The sequence below is a fragment of the Argiope bruennichi genome, chromosome 8 (assembly GCF_947563725.1).
Source record: "Argiope bruennichi chromosome 8, qqArgBrue1.1, whole genome shotgun sequence".
NCBI lineage: Eukaryota > Metazoa > Arthropoda > Arachnida > Araneae > Araneidae > Argiope > Argiope bruennichi.
The window spans coordinates 89,088,619-89,108,885 of record NC_079158.1 but is presented as its reverse complement, the minus strand read 5'-3'; the positions used below and the strand labels follow the sequence as shown (position 1 = coordinate 89,108,885).

Below are 20,267 nucleotides of genomic sequence, written 5' to 3'. Positions count from 1 at the left end.
TAATTAAGATATTGCTTAGCAAGAAAATAAATCAAGTTCTCACATTCTGAGTGAATGTGGAATATCCTTTACACCAAGCAAAGGTAACAGAATCTCCGAATAAATATATAAATGAATAAATTAAAAAAGAAGAAAAGAAAGGTGAAATTTTTGAGGTTTATTAGTTCTTAAAAAGTCGTTGGTGATAATTTATGGTTTCTTATAATGTACCAGAGCAAAGCTTTCTTCACCTTCATTACCCAATAACACTTAGCTATTTTTTCTCCATTTTGAAATGTCTGCATGGCTAGGCAAATGCAATTAGCTATGCTTAGACTAAATAAAAAGTTCTACAAATAAACACAAAACATATTCAAAAATTCAAATTAAAATTAATAATATGTAATGTATTTAAAATGCTCTGCAAATAAGAACAAAAACTGATATATAAAAACAATATAAACAAATGCAAAGAATAATCAAAAACTAATAAAAATAAACATAGAAAATATAGTGGATGAAAAATAACATGCGCTAAAATATAGTACAAAAGATATATATAAATAATCATACATTTTTCTTTGCTAATATAAAGAAAATTTATTGCATAATATGTGATAATAATATGTGATAAATAATGAAGAATAGTATGTGGTTCACACATATATGTTCATCACACATATTTATCACATATATGTTCATAATATGTGACAAATAATGCCCCTATAAATTATTATCATTTCATAGCATCTATACACAGAGGCCTTCGGTCAAGAAAGCAGATATGGACACTGTAGGCCTTAGCTCACATGGGCTGTCGTGGAACTGAGCTTAGTTTAATAGCATCTATTTATTGTCAATATACTGGATATTTTAAAATATTATTGCTGATATATGGGATAGAATCATAAGTCATGATCTATGTCTGTTTTAAAAATATAAGCATTTTTCATCATTTCATACGAAATTAGGTCAGATATACTAAAGCAAATCGCTCTCGTGCTTGCAGCTATGGCTTAGTTATCAGCAGTTTAAATTATGTCTGATTTTTCTTTTTATGAGAAGTTAATATATTATTTAAAAATTTGATTTATTCAGTATGATATGTGTATAAATAAATTAGAATAAAAAATTAATTAACCTGAAAAATTGGAAGATAAAATTTAAAATATAAGCAAATTCAAAGTACATAAGTCTCAAAATATTAATTGGAAGAATAAAAAGATAAATAATCCCAAAAATGAAAAAAATTTAAAATTACAAATATAACTTGGAATGTTATATTTAATAGAAAGACGCTATTGTATAAATCAATTATTGCAGATATCTTGCTTTGATTTGATAAAATCTTTAAGTCGAATTTGAATTTATAAAATCGTTAAATATGGGGAGATGCACAACTTCATTAACTTTATGTCCGCATATAAAACTGCACTTTACTTGCTCATAGAATAGAAGTTGGACGGTCTTAAATATAGTATTTGGCCACTAAGGTTCAATTTTCAGGAAATTTATTGTAAAACTCGGTAATGTTAACACTTTTTAGTGCTGTTCTTATAGCATTGAAACGTTCCATGATTGCGTACATCTGACGGATATTTAGAGAAATTGATACTATTTTCAGGACTTGGCGAGGTTTCCAAAGTGTTTTAAAAGTTTTTTACACAATATCACTTAATGCACAATGATTTGTTACCACTCTCATAAAAACATCTGTTTGTAGTTATTATATTCGTTGCATATTTATTTACTGAACTTCAAATATTCTTTACTTATTATAACACTGAATATGTGTGTGCGTATTGTTTGACCCTACACGAGCTGTAACGTTTGATTTGAACTAGCAAAATTTGGCACATATATATTTTATGGGGGGGGCATCGTTTCACATATATTTTTTTTAATTTTAATTAATTACAAAATAAATTGAATTTTCATGCGTTTCTACAATAATTTTCAAAAATACTAATCACAAAAATAAATTTACATCATTTAATTTTTTAATTGTCTTTTTAGTGTGCGTTAATATTGTGACTACATCAATTTAACAGTCGTGCAAATTTTTATTAAATTTCTTCATTTAAAAAAAAAATTGCTTCATTGCCAATAACCGATTACCATAAAATTGTTGCCACTGTTGCTATAAAATTCAAATTATTTTCAGTGATTCCGCAAATATTGAATCGCATGATTTTCTTTTTTTGTTAAAAAATAAAGAAATAGGATTGTGTATAATATATCTGTTGTTTACAAGATAAATGAAAACAAGTCGTTACAATATTACGAAATTTTGAAGACCAAATACTTACGTTTTAATAACTCTAAAATGTTAAAGGACTGCCTCCATTAGAAATGTTCATATTAGGTGAGCACCTGAAGTGACTAGTAATTAATAATGCCTTCTTTTTCAGATGAAGTTTCCAATAAGAAACTTGCAAAGGCTTAAATATGACGTATAATATAGATACAAACATCAATCATATAGGAAAGAAAAATATTAAAAATTAGGAAATGGAAAAGAATTTATTTGGGAATTAAATTATGAATTTATTTGGGAATTAAATTATGAATTTATTTGGGAATTAAATTATGAATTTATTTGGGAATTAAATTATGAATTTATTTGGGAATTAAATTATGAATTTATCTGGAATCTTTCCATTAGGTATCAAGTGCATTAATAAAGTGAAATCTTTGCAGATATTCAAAACAAAATTATAAGGCCCAAACTTTGAAACATTTACGAATTACCAAATGGATTTTAAAAAATTGCTCCACCGCATGTATAGTAGAGAAATCAAAAGAGCAATATATTACTTTTTAAATGTACTGAAAATGTAGTTTTTATCTATTCAATAAATATTTTTTTAATTATTTTAAAGTGTAAGATTTTTGATGATACTTCTGGAAATTTTTGGCAGAATTTATGAGCAAAACTGTTGATAATCAACATGTAGATTGATGGACATCTTTAATATTTTATATTAAAATGCAACCAAGCAATTACCTAACGAAAAATGTATCTTATTAAGATATCAAATTGATAAGAAATAATATAAATTAAATTATTAATTCCATTGTCATATTCTAACTATGCTCAGAAACTTTTTGGGATGCTATTTTGATTTCAGAACTTTAAAAAAATCTTCTCTGTAATTAATGAGCAAATTCGTGTAAAACTTACATTACAAAAATATCGAAAAATTTTGAATTTGTCTAGAAATGGGATTAATTTTTAAAGATTATGGGTGTTATAAAAATGACCTTAAGACTGGCACCTTTGAAATTCTTGCATTAAAATGTAGCCAAATAATTACATAACTATCTTATAAAGTTTTCAAGTTGATAAGAAATGATTTAAGTTTAATTATTCATTTCATTACCCTTTTCAAATGATATTTAGAATCATTTTGGAATGTTATTTTGAGATCAGCATTTAAAAGATCTTCTCTGTGTTTAACAATGTAATTTGTACAAAAATTGTCTTCCAAATGTAATCAAAAAATTTTAAATTTGACAAAAAAGGTGACCCGAAACCAGGAATATAACTTTTAAAGATTATGGGTTTTATAAAACTTCTTAATGACCATAAGACTGCATAAGAAATATTTAATACCGATCTAATTAAGTTACTCCAAATAAAAATGTAGTCGACTTCATAAGGAAAGCTTTTTTCATTTTGAAGAAAGAGGCCAGTAAGAGAACGAAAAATGAAAAACGAAAGTCGTAAAAGTGCAATTAACCCTAAAATTTTGCGGAATAATCTAATTTGCATTTTTTACCAGTCTAAAACAAAAATAAGACTAAGCAGAGAATAAAAAAAAGCAGAATCAATCTCCTTGATTTTTACTGAAAAAAAAAAAAAAAAGACTCCCAACATTTATGAGTTTCCCATTCCGACGCACTTAAATTGCTCTGAGTTTTAGGTTTAATCCTGATATTTCAGCGAAATTTCTTAGAAAAGAAAGGAATCTTTTCTATTTTTCTTTTTCTTGGACGGGTGTGCGGAAATATGCAAATAAGATCTTTTTATGGACTTTTTTTACAGTACTTAAAGATTTCTTGGAGTCAGTTTATGTGTACTGTCTAAAACAAAAAAAATCGAATAAATCATTTGCGTTATCACTATTCTCTGGACATTTACAGGAAAACTGCTTTACGGAATAGGTGAAATTTGAAGCTGTCGAGATAATATCTTGTTCTTACTTTTAACACTTCAAGCAAAGATTTTGGAAAAGATTTTTAAAAGGAAATGTTGTTTAACTTTTATCATGCATTTTCACGCATATTTTCGTTATTTTTAGAAACTTTTATGCCTTATCTCAAGCATACAATTGCCAAATATTATCTGTCGTAATCAGAACGTGGGTTGTTATCTGAAAGTTCCATATTACAAGATGTATTCTTATTTATATGTAAGTGCATACAATGTTAACTCTATATCCTTTAGCAATTCAAAACCTCAAAATATTTTTTAATTATTTAGTAAAGCTTTTAATTTTGATCCAGACTTTCTTATATTTGAATCATTAAAGTAAAAATTTAAAAAAAAGTGTTTTTTTTTTCATTGCATCATTTCTTCGTTTTCATCTATTCATTTATATTCATATAAGAATCTTCTGATAATGCTAAACTAAATACAAACGAATTTATAATTATTTCTAATTTCGTATAAAAGTATTTTAAGCATATCTATTATTGAAATGTTGTAGACATAAATGGTTTATCAGATACTTTGTCTTTTTAGATCTCGATAAGATTCCAGAGATGACTGTGTGGAAAATTCACATAAAATTGATCCACAATGTTCCTTATCCTGATAATCAATTAACTTTTTTTCAAGAAATAATGTTTCATCTTCAAAAAAACCTTCTCTAAAATATAAAATTTTATTTCCTAAGAAGTCATATATCGAACAAAGCCGTTATTGATCAAATAAAACTATAGTTACTATTTAGTCTAAGAAATAACTTAAAATGCTTTTCGCAAAATTTAGTGTAAAACTTAATTCTAACGAGTCATTCTGTTTTAAAGGATTATTTATCTTAAATATAAAAATATTAAATGAGAAAACGGAGTATATTATAGACAATAATTATAGAATGAGTTACGGAATATTGCATTAATTATGCCTTATTTTCCTCCTTATATCCAGGAAATAAATAATTGAAAAATAAATGGGAAAGATCATACATATTTTGCAATATTGATCATATCAAAATTTATTATTTTAAAAAAATTGAATTAAATTTGATTTTGTTTCGATATCAATAATCATAATTATTTTTGTTTAAATGAATGAATGATAAGCAATTTTTATAAGAAATTTAGCTTCCCCCCCAAAAAAAATATATATATATATATACATATATATATATTAGTTTTTTGTCTAGAAAGATATAATATTTTTGTCATATTTTTCTATGATAACATATGATATCGCATTTGTTTTTTACTTATCCGTTGTTTTCATCCCTCTTGAACCTCGTTAACCTTTGATAAATACCTAGATGTTGAAAGACGTTGACGTTGATGAAATGTTTAATTTTTTGATGGAAAAATAATGTATTCTCAATCAGTTTCACAAAATAAATCTTACTTATAGATTTTCTATTTATACTCAGAAGGTTACTTTGAAAGTGAACGGAATTTGGCAGCGAGCCACATCTTTGCCTTGCGTATGATATTGTCAGCATGAATTTACTCCACATAACTCTCTTTCCTAAGTACTGAGATGGGAGTTTGCAACTGTTTATAACTTTCATGAATAGGAATGCGAGGTTCGCAACACTGCATGCTCCCCGTATTATGACCTTAATGAATATCATATATCAGTTCCAGATACAACTGAATACATTTAATTTCTCATAAATTGTCTAACTATTCTAAATTCTGTGGCCACTAAGTACTAGAACCCTTTAAAGTCCATTATTTTCTTTTGAAAATTGTAATTATTTCTATATTAATTGTACTGTTGCTATTTATAATTGTACTGATGCTATTTATTTTAAATATAAATAAGTATTAGGTGATTGCTTTTATCTTAAATTTTCATATACATACACAATATAGGAAAACTTATTATATCTACATTTTACGTTTGTATTTTATTGATATTGTTTGAAGTTATAAGACATGGCAAGTATGAAAGTCTTTTCGTACCAATATGTTTGTTCTATCTGTGCCGGCCTATTTCTGATAGACATGTACCAGCATATCCGCTTGGGATTGGTCGGATTTCTTTACTACAGATATATATTATATGCTTGTTTATAACATAATTTTGTAAAAATAAATCAATAAAATATTAAGTTACTACTAGCCTCAGGCAACCAGATGTTTCAACCGGAGTATTGGTTATATTTGATTTCAGATAAATTCTTTTTAGAACTCCACTGGGCCGTGGTATCCTGGTGGTAAGTTCTCGGTGTTGGAAGCGGAAGAACCGTCTTGTAAGCGGGTCTGGTACACGGTAAATCTATCGGGGCCAAACGTCCTCCACTGCTGTGGTATGGAAGTTTCGAGGGCGGTGCCAGCTCAGATGTCTTCCTCGTCATCTGATAGTGGTTCAAAATTATGACTTCCGACCCAAAATAGTCCTGGTATTGCTTTAAAACGGGACGTTAATGAAACTGAACTTAACTAAAACTGTAGAACTCCATTTTCCTGATTCCGCAAAATGATTTGAAGTTAAAGCCGTATTATTTTAATTACCTTGATTAAGCTCTTTTGCATCTGTGCATAAACCTTTCTAATGGAGATACTCCCATAACATCATAGCTCTATAAAAACATAAAGAACTTCGCGTCATAATTGTAGCTTCATTTCCTTCATTTGTCCTGTAAACGACATATATATATTTAGCTGAATCTTTCATTTTTTTTTTAATTTTCAACATAAGTAGAAAATTATTTGATGAAATAATGAAAATTATTTGAATTTTAGAACAATAAAATAATCCCTTGTTGGAAATCAGACAAAAAATGGTTTTTTAAAAAATTGCCAAATTTCAAAAATAATTTGCATGGGTATTAAACTGGTATCTCTGAATAGACAATCTTTTAAAACGGTGTAAAGATTATTTTTGTATATTTTTGCGGAAACCCAAATAAAATTCAACTTAATTTCTACTTAATTTAAATTCCAATTAAAGTTCCAAAAAATTTTCCTAGTTGCACATTTCTATTCACAGAAATATTCATGCTTTAAATTTGGTAGCTGTATGTGAAACAACTCCTATACACATCCGCACATACATATATTCACCTTTATTATTAGTTTAGATATTGTAAATATATTGTTTGATATAATAGTTTATAAATTAAACTTTATAAAGTAAATAGCTTTTAATAAATTAAGTAGTACAACATTGAATCACAAGGATAATTACATTAATTTTAAACAGAGGAATTCGTTTGTTTTTAATTCCTTATCAGGACTGCGCATCAGATAGAATCAAATTCTGAAACGAAAGTCACCTTTATAAATGTAGCTGTTATATTGCTCAATATATATATATATATATAAATATATATATATATATATATATATATATAAAGAGAGAGAGAGCAATCTACGTAATACATGCGAGTGGTTTCGAAATGGCTGCAGACGTATCCATTTACAAATATAGGTATTCTGATGATTGAAAATGGAAATACCATCCAGCGCAGTGTTGTGTAACAATATATTATATATATGAGAATGATAATGTATTATGTAATAGAAGGTTGTGCAATGTCCTTTCGAATAGAAAAAAATATCACAATTTCAATCATTACAGTTTGGTAAATTTTTAGCCTTTATTTCAAAACAGCAAATGTCTTTAAAAAATCATCTTTTTATTTAATAAAGTATTAAATATATTAAATACAGTACTTTTTAACTTTAATTTACGAGCTAATTTATTTCATTTTATTGTAGAATATAACAAAAGTAACTATGCACTTCAAAACTTACTAGTTGTAAAATTGAAGTCTGGAAGAATATTTAAGAAAAATAAGAGAAAAAATTGTGATACTCTTTCAAAAAATGCGTTTTCAGTTAATAAAAATTTATAATGTTGAACAAATTCTGTTGTCGAATTTTCATTCGTTACCTAACTTCATAATAATTTTTAAATTTTCTACGCTTGGATGCTTTAAATGACATTAATCTATTTTAATACTATAGAAACTTATTTATCAGTTTACCATAAATTGAATCTAATTGTAATTCCATATCTATGGAGTCATTTGTTAGTGTATTTGAGAAACAATTAACTATAAGTCTAAAAATTAGAATTTTTTTAAGAAAATTTTGATGCTTAATTCAACCATAAAAATGATTTTTTTAAAAATTGTTTAACTTTAAATGCGTTATATATTTCAGTCCGATTACATTTCATTGACTATAGTTGTAGTCACATTTTTGACAAATACAGCATGAATTTCCTAAATATAAAGAAATCAGAATAAGATCTACTTTCCTTATTTCAAATAAATATTCATCAAAAAATTACATTTACGTAAAATTTTAAAGAAATATTTGAAATAATCTGTAAAAAAATAATATCAAACATAAAATCCTAATAACTTTTTTAAGACTTCTCTATAAAATGCAAAAGGAATAGAAACCGATTCCATCAAATCTTGAAATGAAATGAGTTCAGTGACAAAAGAATTCATTTTTATCTAGCATTAAAAAAATAATTCTAAATTTCAACTATCTATTTCTATAAGCATTTTAGTTCAAAAACATTTTAAATAGAATAATAAATTTATGCATTAACCTATGATTGGATAGCAGTTTCGATATGTCTTTAGAGAATTTTTAGTTCAGTTAAAAGTCATAATGAATTTGAAATAAATATCTCCAGTCAGAGACGACGGTCTTTCATGAATATGAATGCTTCCCCGTCACTTCGGCATTTTCAAAGAGATTTACGTATATATTATGTAAGATAAACGGGAAAACAGACGGACTATTGAATAAATAAATCAGAAATGATTGCATTGAAATCCAATGTAATATTTTTCAAAACTTAATAGTTTTATGAATTAATTTTGATTCGTGACATGAATATGAAGAAAGAAAAGATATTTCTCGACACTTCTGCAAATAATCTAAATACATGCGAAAAATAATCACGAGATGAACACAGCATGAATTCAGAGAACCGTTATGAATTTTATGGTTTCATTTCATAGGGTTTATTCATTTGAATTCAAAAAATATGAAGACAAATCTCGATATCTCCAGATAATTCAGCAACGAAATTATGAAATGGAATTTTAAAGAGAAGTTAAATTCCATATTTAGATATCAGAAAAAAAAATACTTTATATTATTGAAAATTCTACATTCATCTCAATTATATTCTCTAAATAATAAGCCTAGAAAAAAATTAATCCTAACAATGCTTGAATGTTTACAATATTATATTTGAGAGCACTTAACAATGATAACCAAATTTTAATTTCATATTTTGCATTTATATATTATTATTTTTACTTATTTATTATCATTTCTGTTATACTTCTAATATAAATTAAATACATAATTTCATCGTGATAACTTAGTAACAGATGTTTTCATATTTTTACTTAAAATATTTGAAACGAACATATGTTACCTTTATTATATTCGGATTACAGATTTCAATTCAAAAAGAAGAAAGAGTTTGTCGCTTGTTTTAAGATAAAATTTAAAAATTCTGAAATAAAGAAAGATTCTATGATATCTGTAGGAGTTTGTTAATCATATGTTTCTTTTTCAAAGAATCCATTAATTTAATTATCATTTCTGACATCAAGAGCAGCATTTATCGAGATTAACTTAAATAGATTTTTCCTATTCTAACGTAGACATATGAGAAACAAACTAATGTTCTAACAATAGTTTATGTAGTTTCTGTCACAACCTTGAGTCTATAGATTTAAATCAAATGTAATATATCAGTAAGTGAAACGCGTAGTCCGAAAATCCTATCCCAAATTTGATAAATTTAAATCATTGATTTTTTGATTTATTATGTTTACATGTTTCTGAAAGTATATACCGACAGTGAGTTAAGCCTTACTTTGATTTATCCCAAAATTTGATATGTATCGTTACTATAGATGTTAAATCTGTGTACCAAATTTTATCTATCTAGCTTTCTTCATTTTTTAATTATGTGTTAATTTATATATTTTATTCAAACAGCTGGATAGACAGACTTTCTCTAACCAAATTTTAATCAAAATTTGATAGAATTCTAGAAATTTTGTATAAATATCGTATAACAAAATTCAACCGTCTAATTCAAAGCGTTTATTATTATTATTATTATTTTTGTCAAGACAGACGGACATTTTCCAAAATGTGTTTCTAGAGAGATATAAAATGTGGAGATTTTGAAAAATCTCGAATTTAAAATTGATGACGATTACTATACTTTCTCCATACTATATATACGAGAAAGAAAAAAAAAAAAATGAGAACTCATTTTTCTACTTTTTAACGTTGCTTCTAATCATATAAAGGAGCTGCGCTCTCCCAATCCATAGCAAAATTTAAGTTACAAATATTTAATTTTTCGAGATAAAAATTTTGTTTATCTCAATGGAAACTGAATCCCGCCTATGTTGTTAAATTATTCAAATGGAAAACGTAGATAGATACTTCTGAGACTAAAAGCTTTTCAATTAATGTCAAACTATTCTCATTTGTAAAGTAAAGACTGGGCGTTGTTTTCTGTAGATGATTTAACTCAGTAGAAGTTATCTTATATCCAGTGCATTGAAACTCCACTAATTTTGTAGGAAACTGGTTCATTAATGTCCAAAATGTTAAACTTTCTATACAGAAATTTAGTAATTCTAAGAAAGTCTTGAATTTTAAAAGGAATGTAACAGTGGTGGCGTTTCATTATTCGTTTTATGATGTATTTTTTTATTTAATACTTGCTTTGTTCTAAAAGTTTTGTTCTTTTAATGAGAAAGAATTCAAGCATTTTTATATTTGTTCTTACTTTAAGAAAAACTTTTGTTTGTCACGATTAACAAAACCCAGCGGCATAAAATTCTTTTTACAATTAATACTTGCTGCAATATTGCCACCTCCCGATTATATTAAACATATTTTTTATGCTAATAAACTTATCTTTATTTATAATGTTCTTTAAAAAATTAATGCATGAAAATTCAAGGTAATATTCACGAGTTTAAATAAAGACGTATTTTAAGAAAATTATGAAAACACTTGTATAATATATATTGATTTTTTTTTTAATAATGTTTGAAATATGTTCGCAGAAATAAAAACATTTGTGTAATTATTAAATGAAATTAGTTCACTCATTAGGAAAAATTCATTAGTTTAAGGAGATAATTTCAAAGAATCTTTATTTTTAATTTAAAGTGTTCGATATTTGTTGCCTTAAATCCAAACATTTTAGAAATTGTCATAATTTAAATATATAATCTAACTTATGAAGTGTATAATGATAATAATAATTCTTCAAACAATTTCTATTGTCTTAATGTATATTAGCTTTCCGTACATTATGGTTAGGGGCATAAAGAAAAAAAAATATTTTTATAACTTTATTGATAACTGAATTATGTTGTATAATTATACGTACTATTAGCAATACATCTAAATATACAACATAAAATATGTATTGCCTTTCACTTTTTATGAGCAAAGTTAACTCAGAAATTATTTTTAAAAATAACTATGTATTATAAAACAATAGTTAAAGCCAATGTTATATACAACATTGGCTTTAACTATTGTTTATATATATATTTTCCCTCAAAATACAACAGTGTGCCTTAATGGAAAATGTAGCATGAAAAAAAAAATAAAGTTTCCTTTAGTATAGAATTAATTATATCATTACATAAAGCGTAATACAAAATTCACGCATTTAGATTAAAAACAACATTATAATTTAGATGACAAAATATTAATAAATGACAAAATATCTCCTTGCCGTTAAATGATTTGATTTCTTATCAATAATATCAGAACGTCTGAACTATTTTTTGATAGTAGCAGGAATATCTACAAATTTCAGTAAGTCACTCACATATTAAAGAAAAAAGGAGTGCAGTTTTCCCAAACGCAATACCGTTTCGAGTTACCACACATTTCCTTACCCATCAGATTTTTCCATATCTTTAATTGCGTTCAGAAAAAAGTTTCCGTGAATTAACAAGGTATCCGATAAACAAATGTAAACAAGTTCTATACTTATTTTAAGAAATGCATGGGATATACATGCTGTAAATGCCTGATGTCATTGATTTCCATAATTTTAGCAAAGGTTATTAGGCCCTCTCATCACGTTTAATCATGCATTGTTTTATAAGAGAGGGATATCAGATTTGAGATATCAAGATTTACCGAACCTTAGAGCTAACAGCACAAGATAATTTTATATCTTCTTTGTTTATATAACTGCAACATTAAAAGTGCAATTTTTTAGAGCCTATTACGTTACAGTATGTTAAAAGTTCTTCTCTCTTATAATATACACAAAGTATCAAGAGAAATAAATATATTTGATATTCAGTATTGAGTAACTTGAAACGTATAACATGTGTTTCGGAACTTTGGATGATTTAATAACTTATTTCGTTGGTGTAAATTTGAATACATTTTTTAATATCATAAAATATTTTCATACAATAATAAAATATTGTTTTACTCAATTTAGTAGCAAAAATGGGGAATTTTTCTTCAAATAATATTAGTTACAATAATTAAATAATTTCTAAGGTATTCGAAATCTGCTTCAATTTCGAATGCATGACGAATGGGACAGATATAGTCTCTAAGGTGAAAATAACAGTATACATTCATAACTTAATAAGATTAGAATATAACAATCAACACAAGTTATTTTTCATTGTTTCTGAAGGTTGATCGGTACATGAAATGAGTTTAGATCGTTGTTGTTAGTTTTCATTGTCATAAAAAATTTATTTACCTTTTTGCTGTTTTCCTAGACGTTATTTAAGACCAAAGAATTATGAAAATAATTAATATATACTTTTAAATATAAATATTCATTATTAATGGCTCAACTTACAAAATTATCTCCTTCTATGATAAGTTCCACTCAATTTATTATTCTGGCAAATAAATATTTATTTTATCTCAGTAGTAATGTTTATAAATATTCAAAAGAAATTGATAAATAAAATGTTTATCATTTTTATATTTTGAAGAAGAGTAATAATATAAATGAAAAACATTGGACAACAGAAATATGTACAATTAGTTATTGTTTCGAAACGTGCATACTTTCCACATTATACTAATATTTTCATTTATAATAAAACGTTATAAATATTTTACTTCTTGGAATTTGTTGATGTGCATTTGGTTATATATATATATATATATATATATATATATATATATATATATATATAACCAAATGCACATCAACAAATTAAATTGTTTAAAAAAATTGTTTTTTTCTTAAAATATCAATTTAAATCAATAAAAAGTGACTATGTTTTCTCTACGGAAAAATTCATTCCTAAAAAATAGAACGATGAAACGACACTAATTTCAAGAAAGTTTTATCCTCTGACTGTTTAATTTTTTCAAATCACTATTTAGATACGTTGTTTGTAAATAAGCCCAAATATTTTTCAAACAACGTTCATTGGTATTATATGTTACACAATAATAATATGATATAATAAAAGTCTGTACTTGTAAAAATAAATACTCTGAACTGCGAGAAACGCGGTATGAGATAGAAAATGTACTAATTGCCAAACCGCGGAAATCACGAGATAAACAGCTGGAGGGTTAAGATTAATTACAATGATTCACTTTCTTTTATCTCTGAGAAAGCAAATAGTAATTAATTGCACGAAAGAATCCAGAATTTTTTTCTATCATTAAGGATTCAACTTGGCGTAGTTGGTAAGAACATTGTTTAAAAGACTAGACATCATGGCTTAACATTCAGTATTGCTGTATTATTAGAATATAATGCAAAATGCATGTAATTATTAAATTATTAAGGATTTTAAAATATTTCAACGATTTTAAATTTTATCACTTCATACAACCATAATCAAACCAAACAATCAGATAACATGTAAACATGATGCGCATTAAGTCATAGATGTATCTATTCGTTTTCAAGAATATTGTACTTATAATAAAAATAATTCCTTAAATAACTTTTAAAAGATTTATTTTATGCCAAAGATCCATTATAAGAAAATACTTATAGTACCATTTAACTATAGTTAATTTCACTTTTCAAATGTATAAAAAATTCGATATCTCTTTTATGCTATCAACCATATTCCAATAATATCAATCTAAATAGTAAAAGGAGGAAAAATATGTAAAGAAAAAAGAAATAAAAAAAAAGTGAACAATTTTCCTGAGTGTGTATAAATTGAGTTGCCATTGCATATGTGAAAGAACATTGGTTCTAACGCTTACACGCGTTCACATTTATAATTACAGGTTATATAATAAACTCAACATTAGATGAAAATGACATGGCATGCTATAAATATAGTTGTGCATATTTTGAAATCGCTATGTCAATGAAAAAAGACAATGATATAATATCTCTGGTTTGTAGAATGTAATGTTGTTTTGAATAATATCTCTATAATAAAACAAACATCATTCATATCCATTTTAAGCTGCATACACTGCATACTGTCAATGTTCGGGATTTTTTGTTGCCAGGATGACATTATAAAACAATTCTTTTAATTTACTTTTTTTTTTAATATTAACTGTAACTATTTTTTATTGATTTCCACTTTTCATACTGGTTTTGTTCTTTTAACTGTTTTTTGCTGATAATATTTTATTTTAGATTATGAAAAATTTATATTCATTTCAGTGTCAAAATCAATAGAAGAATACAATACATAATAATTTTAATTACTTCTAAGTATTCATTCATTTCCTTGAAATTTCTTTTGTTGAATTCAATTTATTTTAAAGTATCTATAATATGGAGATGACTGTGAACTTTTGATATTTTTAAGGAAGTACACGATATTTAAAATACTTTGTTTAAACGAAGATTTTTTTAAAAATATTTCCTTTCTTTCAGTTGTGCTGCAAAATTATGAAATACGCCTGTTTGATGAATTTGTACTTCGAGGAAATATGGCAGTGCTTCGTTGTCCAATACCCAGTTCTGTTGCTGATTATGTGAAGATTACTTCATGGGAAAGAATTGACGGATTTATGATTTCTCCACATTTAGCCAGTGGTAAGTTCCCTTAATTTTTTTTTTAACTTTTTGGCACCATTTCAATATTTAAAAATAAAATCAAAGTATTTAACTACGGTAATCTGCTGTGATGTTTCCATATATTTTTGCAACTCTTATAGTCAATGTGATAAATTTGTATTCCATAAATAATTGCGGTTTATATTTATGTTAACTGATTTAAAAGCCCAAATAATATGAATAATCATTGGTAGTAATACTAATCTAGAGTATTTTACTGTAACCGTTTGATATTTGTTTACCGTAACACAACAATAAAGAAAATCAAATAATAAATGTTTATAGCTCTAAAAATGATCATATTTCCAATATTTCAAATGAATTAAATTAGTCAATTCTCAAATCATGCATCATCGAGGTGCAAAATATTTAAAATGATAATAAAAATTTTGAATTTTGAATTTATCCTACATTTGTTTCAGATTGTTTTGCTTTGATTTATATAAAAATATTATATATGAATCAATTTTGACTTTAATATATAACTCAAGAAAAATTTAAATCAACCTTAATGGTACGTAAATGCAAACTTGCAAACTTTAATCGTCTTGATCTTCAGAAATTATTTTTTTTCAAAAAGACAAGAAATGCTAGAACCAAATTATTTGTGTGTGTGTGTGTGTGTGTGTGTGTGTGTGTGTGTGTGTGTGTGTGTGTGTGTGTGTGTGTGTGTGTGTGTGTGTGTGTGTGTGTGTGTGCTTTTAAAAAAAACTAAGTAAAGTTCTTATTGTGCACCAGTTTTAGTCTTTATTAGAAACCTTATTAGGCATCAGATATATTTATTAAAAACTGTATTTTTCCGTGCTTTCTACAATATATATGTAAAACAATACATCCTTATTGCAGATAAATATGGCATGCTCGAAAACGGAGATTTGTACATCCAAGACACATCCGACCACGTAAATCCGTTTAGTTTCAGATGTCACACAGAAAATACAATTACGAGAGAGAAGAAAGTGAGCACGAATTATTCAAGAATCATTGTCACAGGTTGGTAAAATTGATTCGATTTCATTTTTCTTTTCTGTGCATTGAAATTTTGCTCTGCATATTTTTTTTTAGAAATGTTGAAATTACTGAACAAGTGGCTTCTAGAAATATCCATTGAAATGTTTATAGAGGAAAAAAAAAGCATAAGCTTTTTTGAAATGAAAAAGTAGTAATAAGATATTAATCAGAACGTAACGCATCCTTATTTTTTTATTCGAATAAGTTATTTTACAAATAATTCCAGAAAGAACATTTTTGATCATATCAACCAATAAAGTGGTACAACATGTTTGTTTTTGTAATAGTGAGTATAAATAACATAGAAAACTATTAATTTTAATACAAAAAAGTGTACACCGAAGGAAAAAGATTCATTTATGCTTTCTTTGCTAACATAATGTAAATAAAATTTCATCAAAGAATTATAATCTCATCAAATGCATTCCAAGCCTCCTTGTTTTAATGTATTTCTAAACATTATGAATAATATGAGTGTCCTTTAATATTTTAAATAAAATTATATATACATCATCTTTCTGTTTTTTTATTCAAATTATTTATTTATTTTTAGACCAAACTCAATGTATTGTTTACAACACGTTAAAAATCTCAAATAGTTTCCACCATAAAAATTTATTCAAGATAGTAAAAAGTACTCATCGTTTTTCAGAGTACCGCGTTATATTTTGTGACGGTTCGAAAAATATATATTATACCATAACAAAATTATATATGCTATTTATGTACTCATATGAGAAAACTCATATGAGTCATGAATTATTTCCATTTTGAATACAGCTTTCAAAAAGTTTCTTTTTAGTATATTACTACAGAATGGTTGTAGAATGTTGTACCTTCTGTCCCAGTAAACAATTTAAAATTCATTCCTGCTTTTGAACTAAAGTGTGTCTGTTCTAATTATTTATCTGATAGTTTTATATGGCTTTCATATATATAATTGCTCTACTTGTGATTAATAATTTCACTTTTAATAATGGAAGAATGAATAATGAAAGAAAACTTAACTATTCTCTAATATTCAGATATTATTTTCTGATTCAAGAAGAAAAGAACTTTCCTATTATTCTATCCAAATTTCTTTAAAAATTTTCTCTTACTATGTAAGCTTAAGTAAATGATTGCTTCTTAAACAAGGGATACATCATAAATATGTAATTAAATAAAAATGAAACTATGTAATCAAATAAAAATGAAACTATGTAATTAAACGCACGATAAATGTTATTAAACACACGAAATAAAATCAAACAAAATTTTTAAAAAATATTAAATAATTGGAAACATTTAAAAATTTCTTGTTTTGAAATCAGTAAGAAAGAGAAGTTGTGTCTTCTGTATCGCAATAAGTATATGAAATTTCTTCATCATTAATAGATTGATATGGAGTATTTGGTTTAAATAATCATAATGATAAGTGAGACAGCACGAAAAATTTCTTGAATGGATTCAATTCCTTAACGTTAAGAAATTTTGCATTTTTTTTAACATCAAAAATTCTAATATTAAATCAAAAAAATTCAATAATTATGCAGATTTACAGAATTTATGTTCTGATTACCTTTTCCTGTTCTTGTCATTTTAGATCCACATCATGCTCAACCACCTAGAATAATGCAACGATCCAGCATCGTTAACGTACCCATTGGCCAGAAAACGACACTGGCTTGCATTGCTCAAGGGTATCCAGTTCCGAGATACAGATGGCACAAACTTGTTGGCAATCAGCCAGTTGCCCTGCAGATGAGTTCTTCAGCAAGACAAGATGGAGGTGTCCTTGTATTTCATAAGTCTATGACCTCAGACAGTGGGCGATATGTTTGCCATGTTAGTAACACCATGGGAGAAGATTCAGTCCAAATCGAGCTTATTGTTGAAGGTATGGTGTTCCATCTCATCAAAACGTTTGTTTACTTTAAAACTCCAAAACAAATTTGTCAATGCAAAAATTATTAATAATGTCTTAAGCATTTTTTTTCACCTCCAAATTGTTCTAGCTACAAAACTTTATCTCAAAGCCAATTTTTTAATGAAATTTCAGTGAAATTGGTGTTTGGAATGATCACGTGATTAGTTTATTGCTTTTTTAAAAAATTTATTAATTTATTTTCAGAAAACTTTCGAATAAACGTTTTTTAAACGTCAAATTTTAGAAAAGTTATGTTTTTTTTTCTTCTTTCTTTTCATCACAAAATCGTACGAGCCTAGAAATTGCAAAACCTTTTTTAGCTAGAAAAACTGAAAATTAAATATATATATATATATATATATATATATATATATATATATATATATATATATATATATATAACTTTCGATACCTCCTCTCGTTATTTCAATTTTATCCCATTCTTTTCTCTGTTCTTCGTCTGACGATAGCTTCTTAAGACCCTCCTTCGGGTACATGGGTATATACGGAAATGAGAAATACATGGTGGACATTCGGCCAAATTGTGACTTTATGTTCGACATAATTTGCGAAATGTGGCAACCCTTTATCATTTTCTAATAACCCTAAAAGCGAAAACTTGATATATAATAGTTTGTGTATTATACTCCGTTTTAAAAGTTTATCTTGGATTTGCTTCATTTCAGTTTTAATTTGCAAACTAAGGCAGAAAGTGGCATTTGTTTTAATTCAAAATTTTAATGATTTAAGAATAGCTCTCATTTCATTTCGAAATTTCACTAAACAATTCATTAATTAATTAATGTTTTATATTAGTTTAAAAATCTTAGATTTCGTTTGATTTCTGTTCTAATTAGGAAACTAAGACAAAAAAACTTTTAAGACATTTAACTTCTTTCCACTGTTTTATGTTTTTAATTTTGCCACTCGAAAAAATATTCCCATACTGAATTATCTACTCCCTGCTTCCAGTTCTCTGTCAAAATATGTTGTAAGTTTTGTATATATGTGTGTGTGTGTGGCAGAAATCATCAATCTTATATAAATTCGACAATAAAAGTCTTATTTATTCAACACAATTCTTTTTTCCATGTGCGTTTGTGATAAATGGTCTTTACAGACGTGGGACTAAGCTTCTGGTAAGACAATTTGTTTACCACGTAGATTTTTATTCTGCTGTTATATGTATTCTTGTTCAAATAATATTTATCACTAAAAGGTGCAATATATAGCATTTTTGTTGAAACATTCTGCAAATATAAAATATTAATTTAGTTTTATAAAGGTGTCATGAAGGAAGACATGGAGTCAAAAATACCCCATTATTATTTTTCTTTTTATTTCTTTTATAAACAGTATTGAGATTTATTTTGGAAACGAAATTTATTCTGGAAATCATGTAATTACCAAACATATTAATATTAAAAATGCTAAATGTTATAATATTAAATGTTGGAAAAATATTATAAGAAAAATCTAAATAATATTTTGAAGGGTATTTACGTCGTTTGTATATTATGGGATTACACTAATGTTAAAGACTATTATAATTCAACAAATAGAAACGAAAAATACAATACGGATTGCAATGCTAAATATGTAAAAATTAATTCGTACCTTACATATTTTTTCAATCAAAATTTCAGAGATATGAAGACAATGACACCACAGATAGCAACGAAAACTTTGAAAAAGAATAACTCTGTTATATGAATGTGTTCAATCTTGAATTTCAGCCAACATAATGCTAAATGTACTACTTGAAAGTAGTGATTGTATTAAAGGACAAAAAAAGTCGTAATAATCAGAGACAATAAACAACGCGGAGTCATTTTGACTCCTGTCTTCAGTTACGGGTTACGGAACGATTCATTGCTACACTGGAGTAATATTGTTATTAAAGTGATTGTTTAGTGCGAGAAAGATACCGTGTTTACAAGTATTGGAATTAATTACCTTGAAATATATTATTTCACGGATTCATTTGAGATAATCACAATCATAGTTTCAATTTCCGCAAGAGAGCAATGGAGCTTAGCTATCAAAGTTTATAACCAAAACTCATAGAGAAGAAAAACGCATAAATGTTCCCGCTGTTATATATATATA

The 20,267-nt window shown here is 26.3% G+C and overlaps 1 protein-coding gene across 1 annotated transcript in view; it reads left to right on the top strand.

The window, feature by feature from the left end:
* LOC129981306 (cell adhesion molecule Dscam2-like) overlaps positions 1–20,267 on the top strand; it is a 493,597-nt gene that overhangs the window by 147,799 nt on the left and 325,531 nt on the right. The window contains exons 3-5 of the mRNA XM_056092083.1: positions 15,056–15,217; positions 16,085–16,231; positions 17,835–18,128. Of these exons, the coding sequence (XP_055948058.1) occupies positions 15,056–15,217; positions 16,085–16,231; positions 17,835–18,128 (603 nt within the window). The remainder of the gene's footprint in view (positions 1–15,055; positions 15,218–16,084; positions 16,232–17,834; positions 18,129–20,267) is intronic.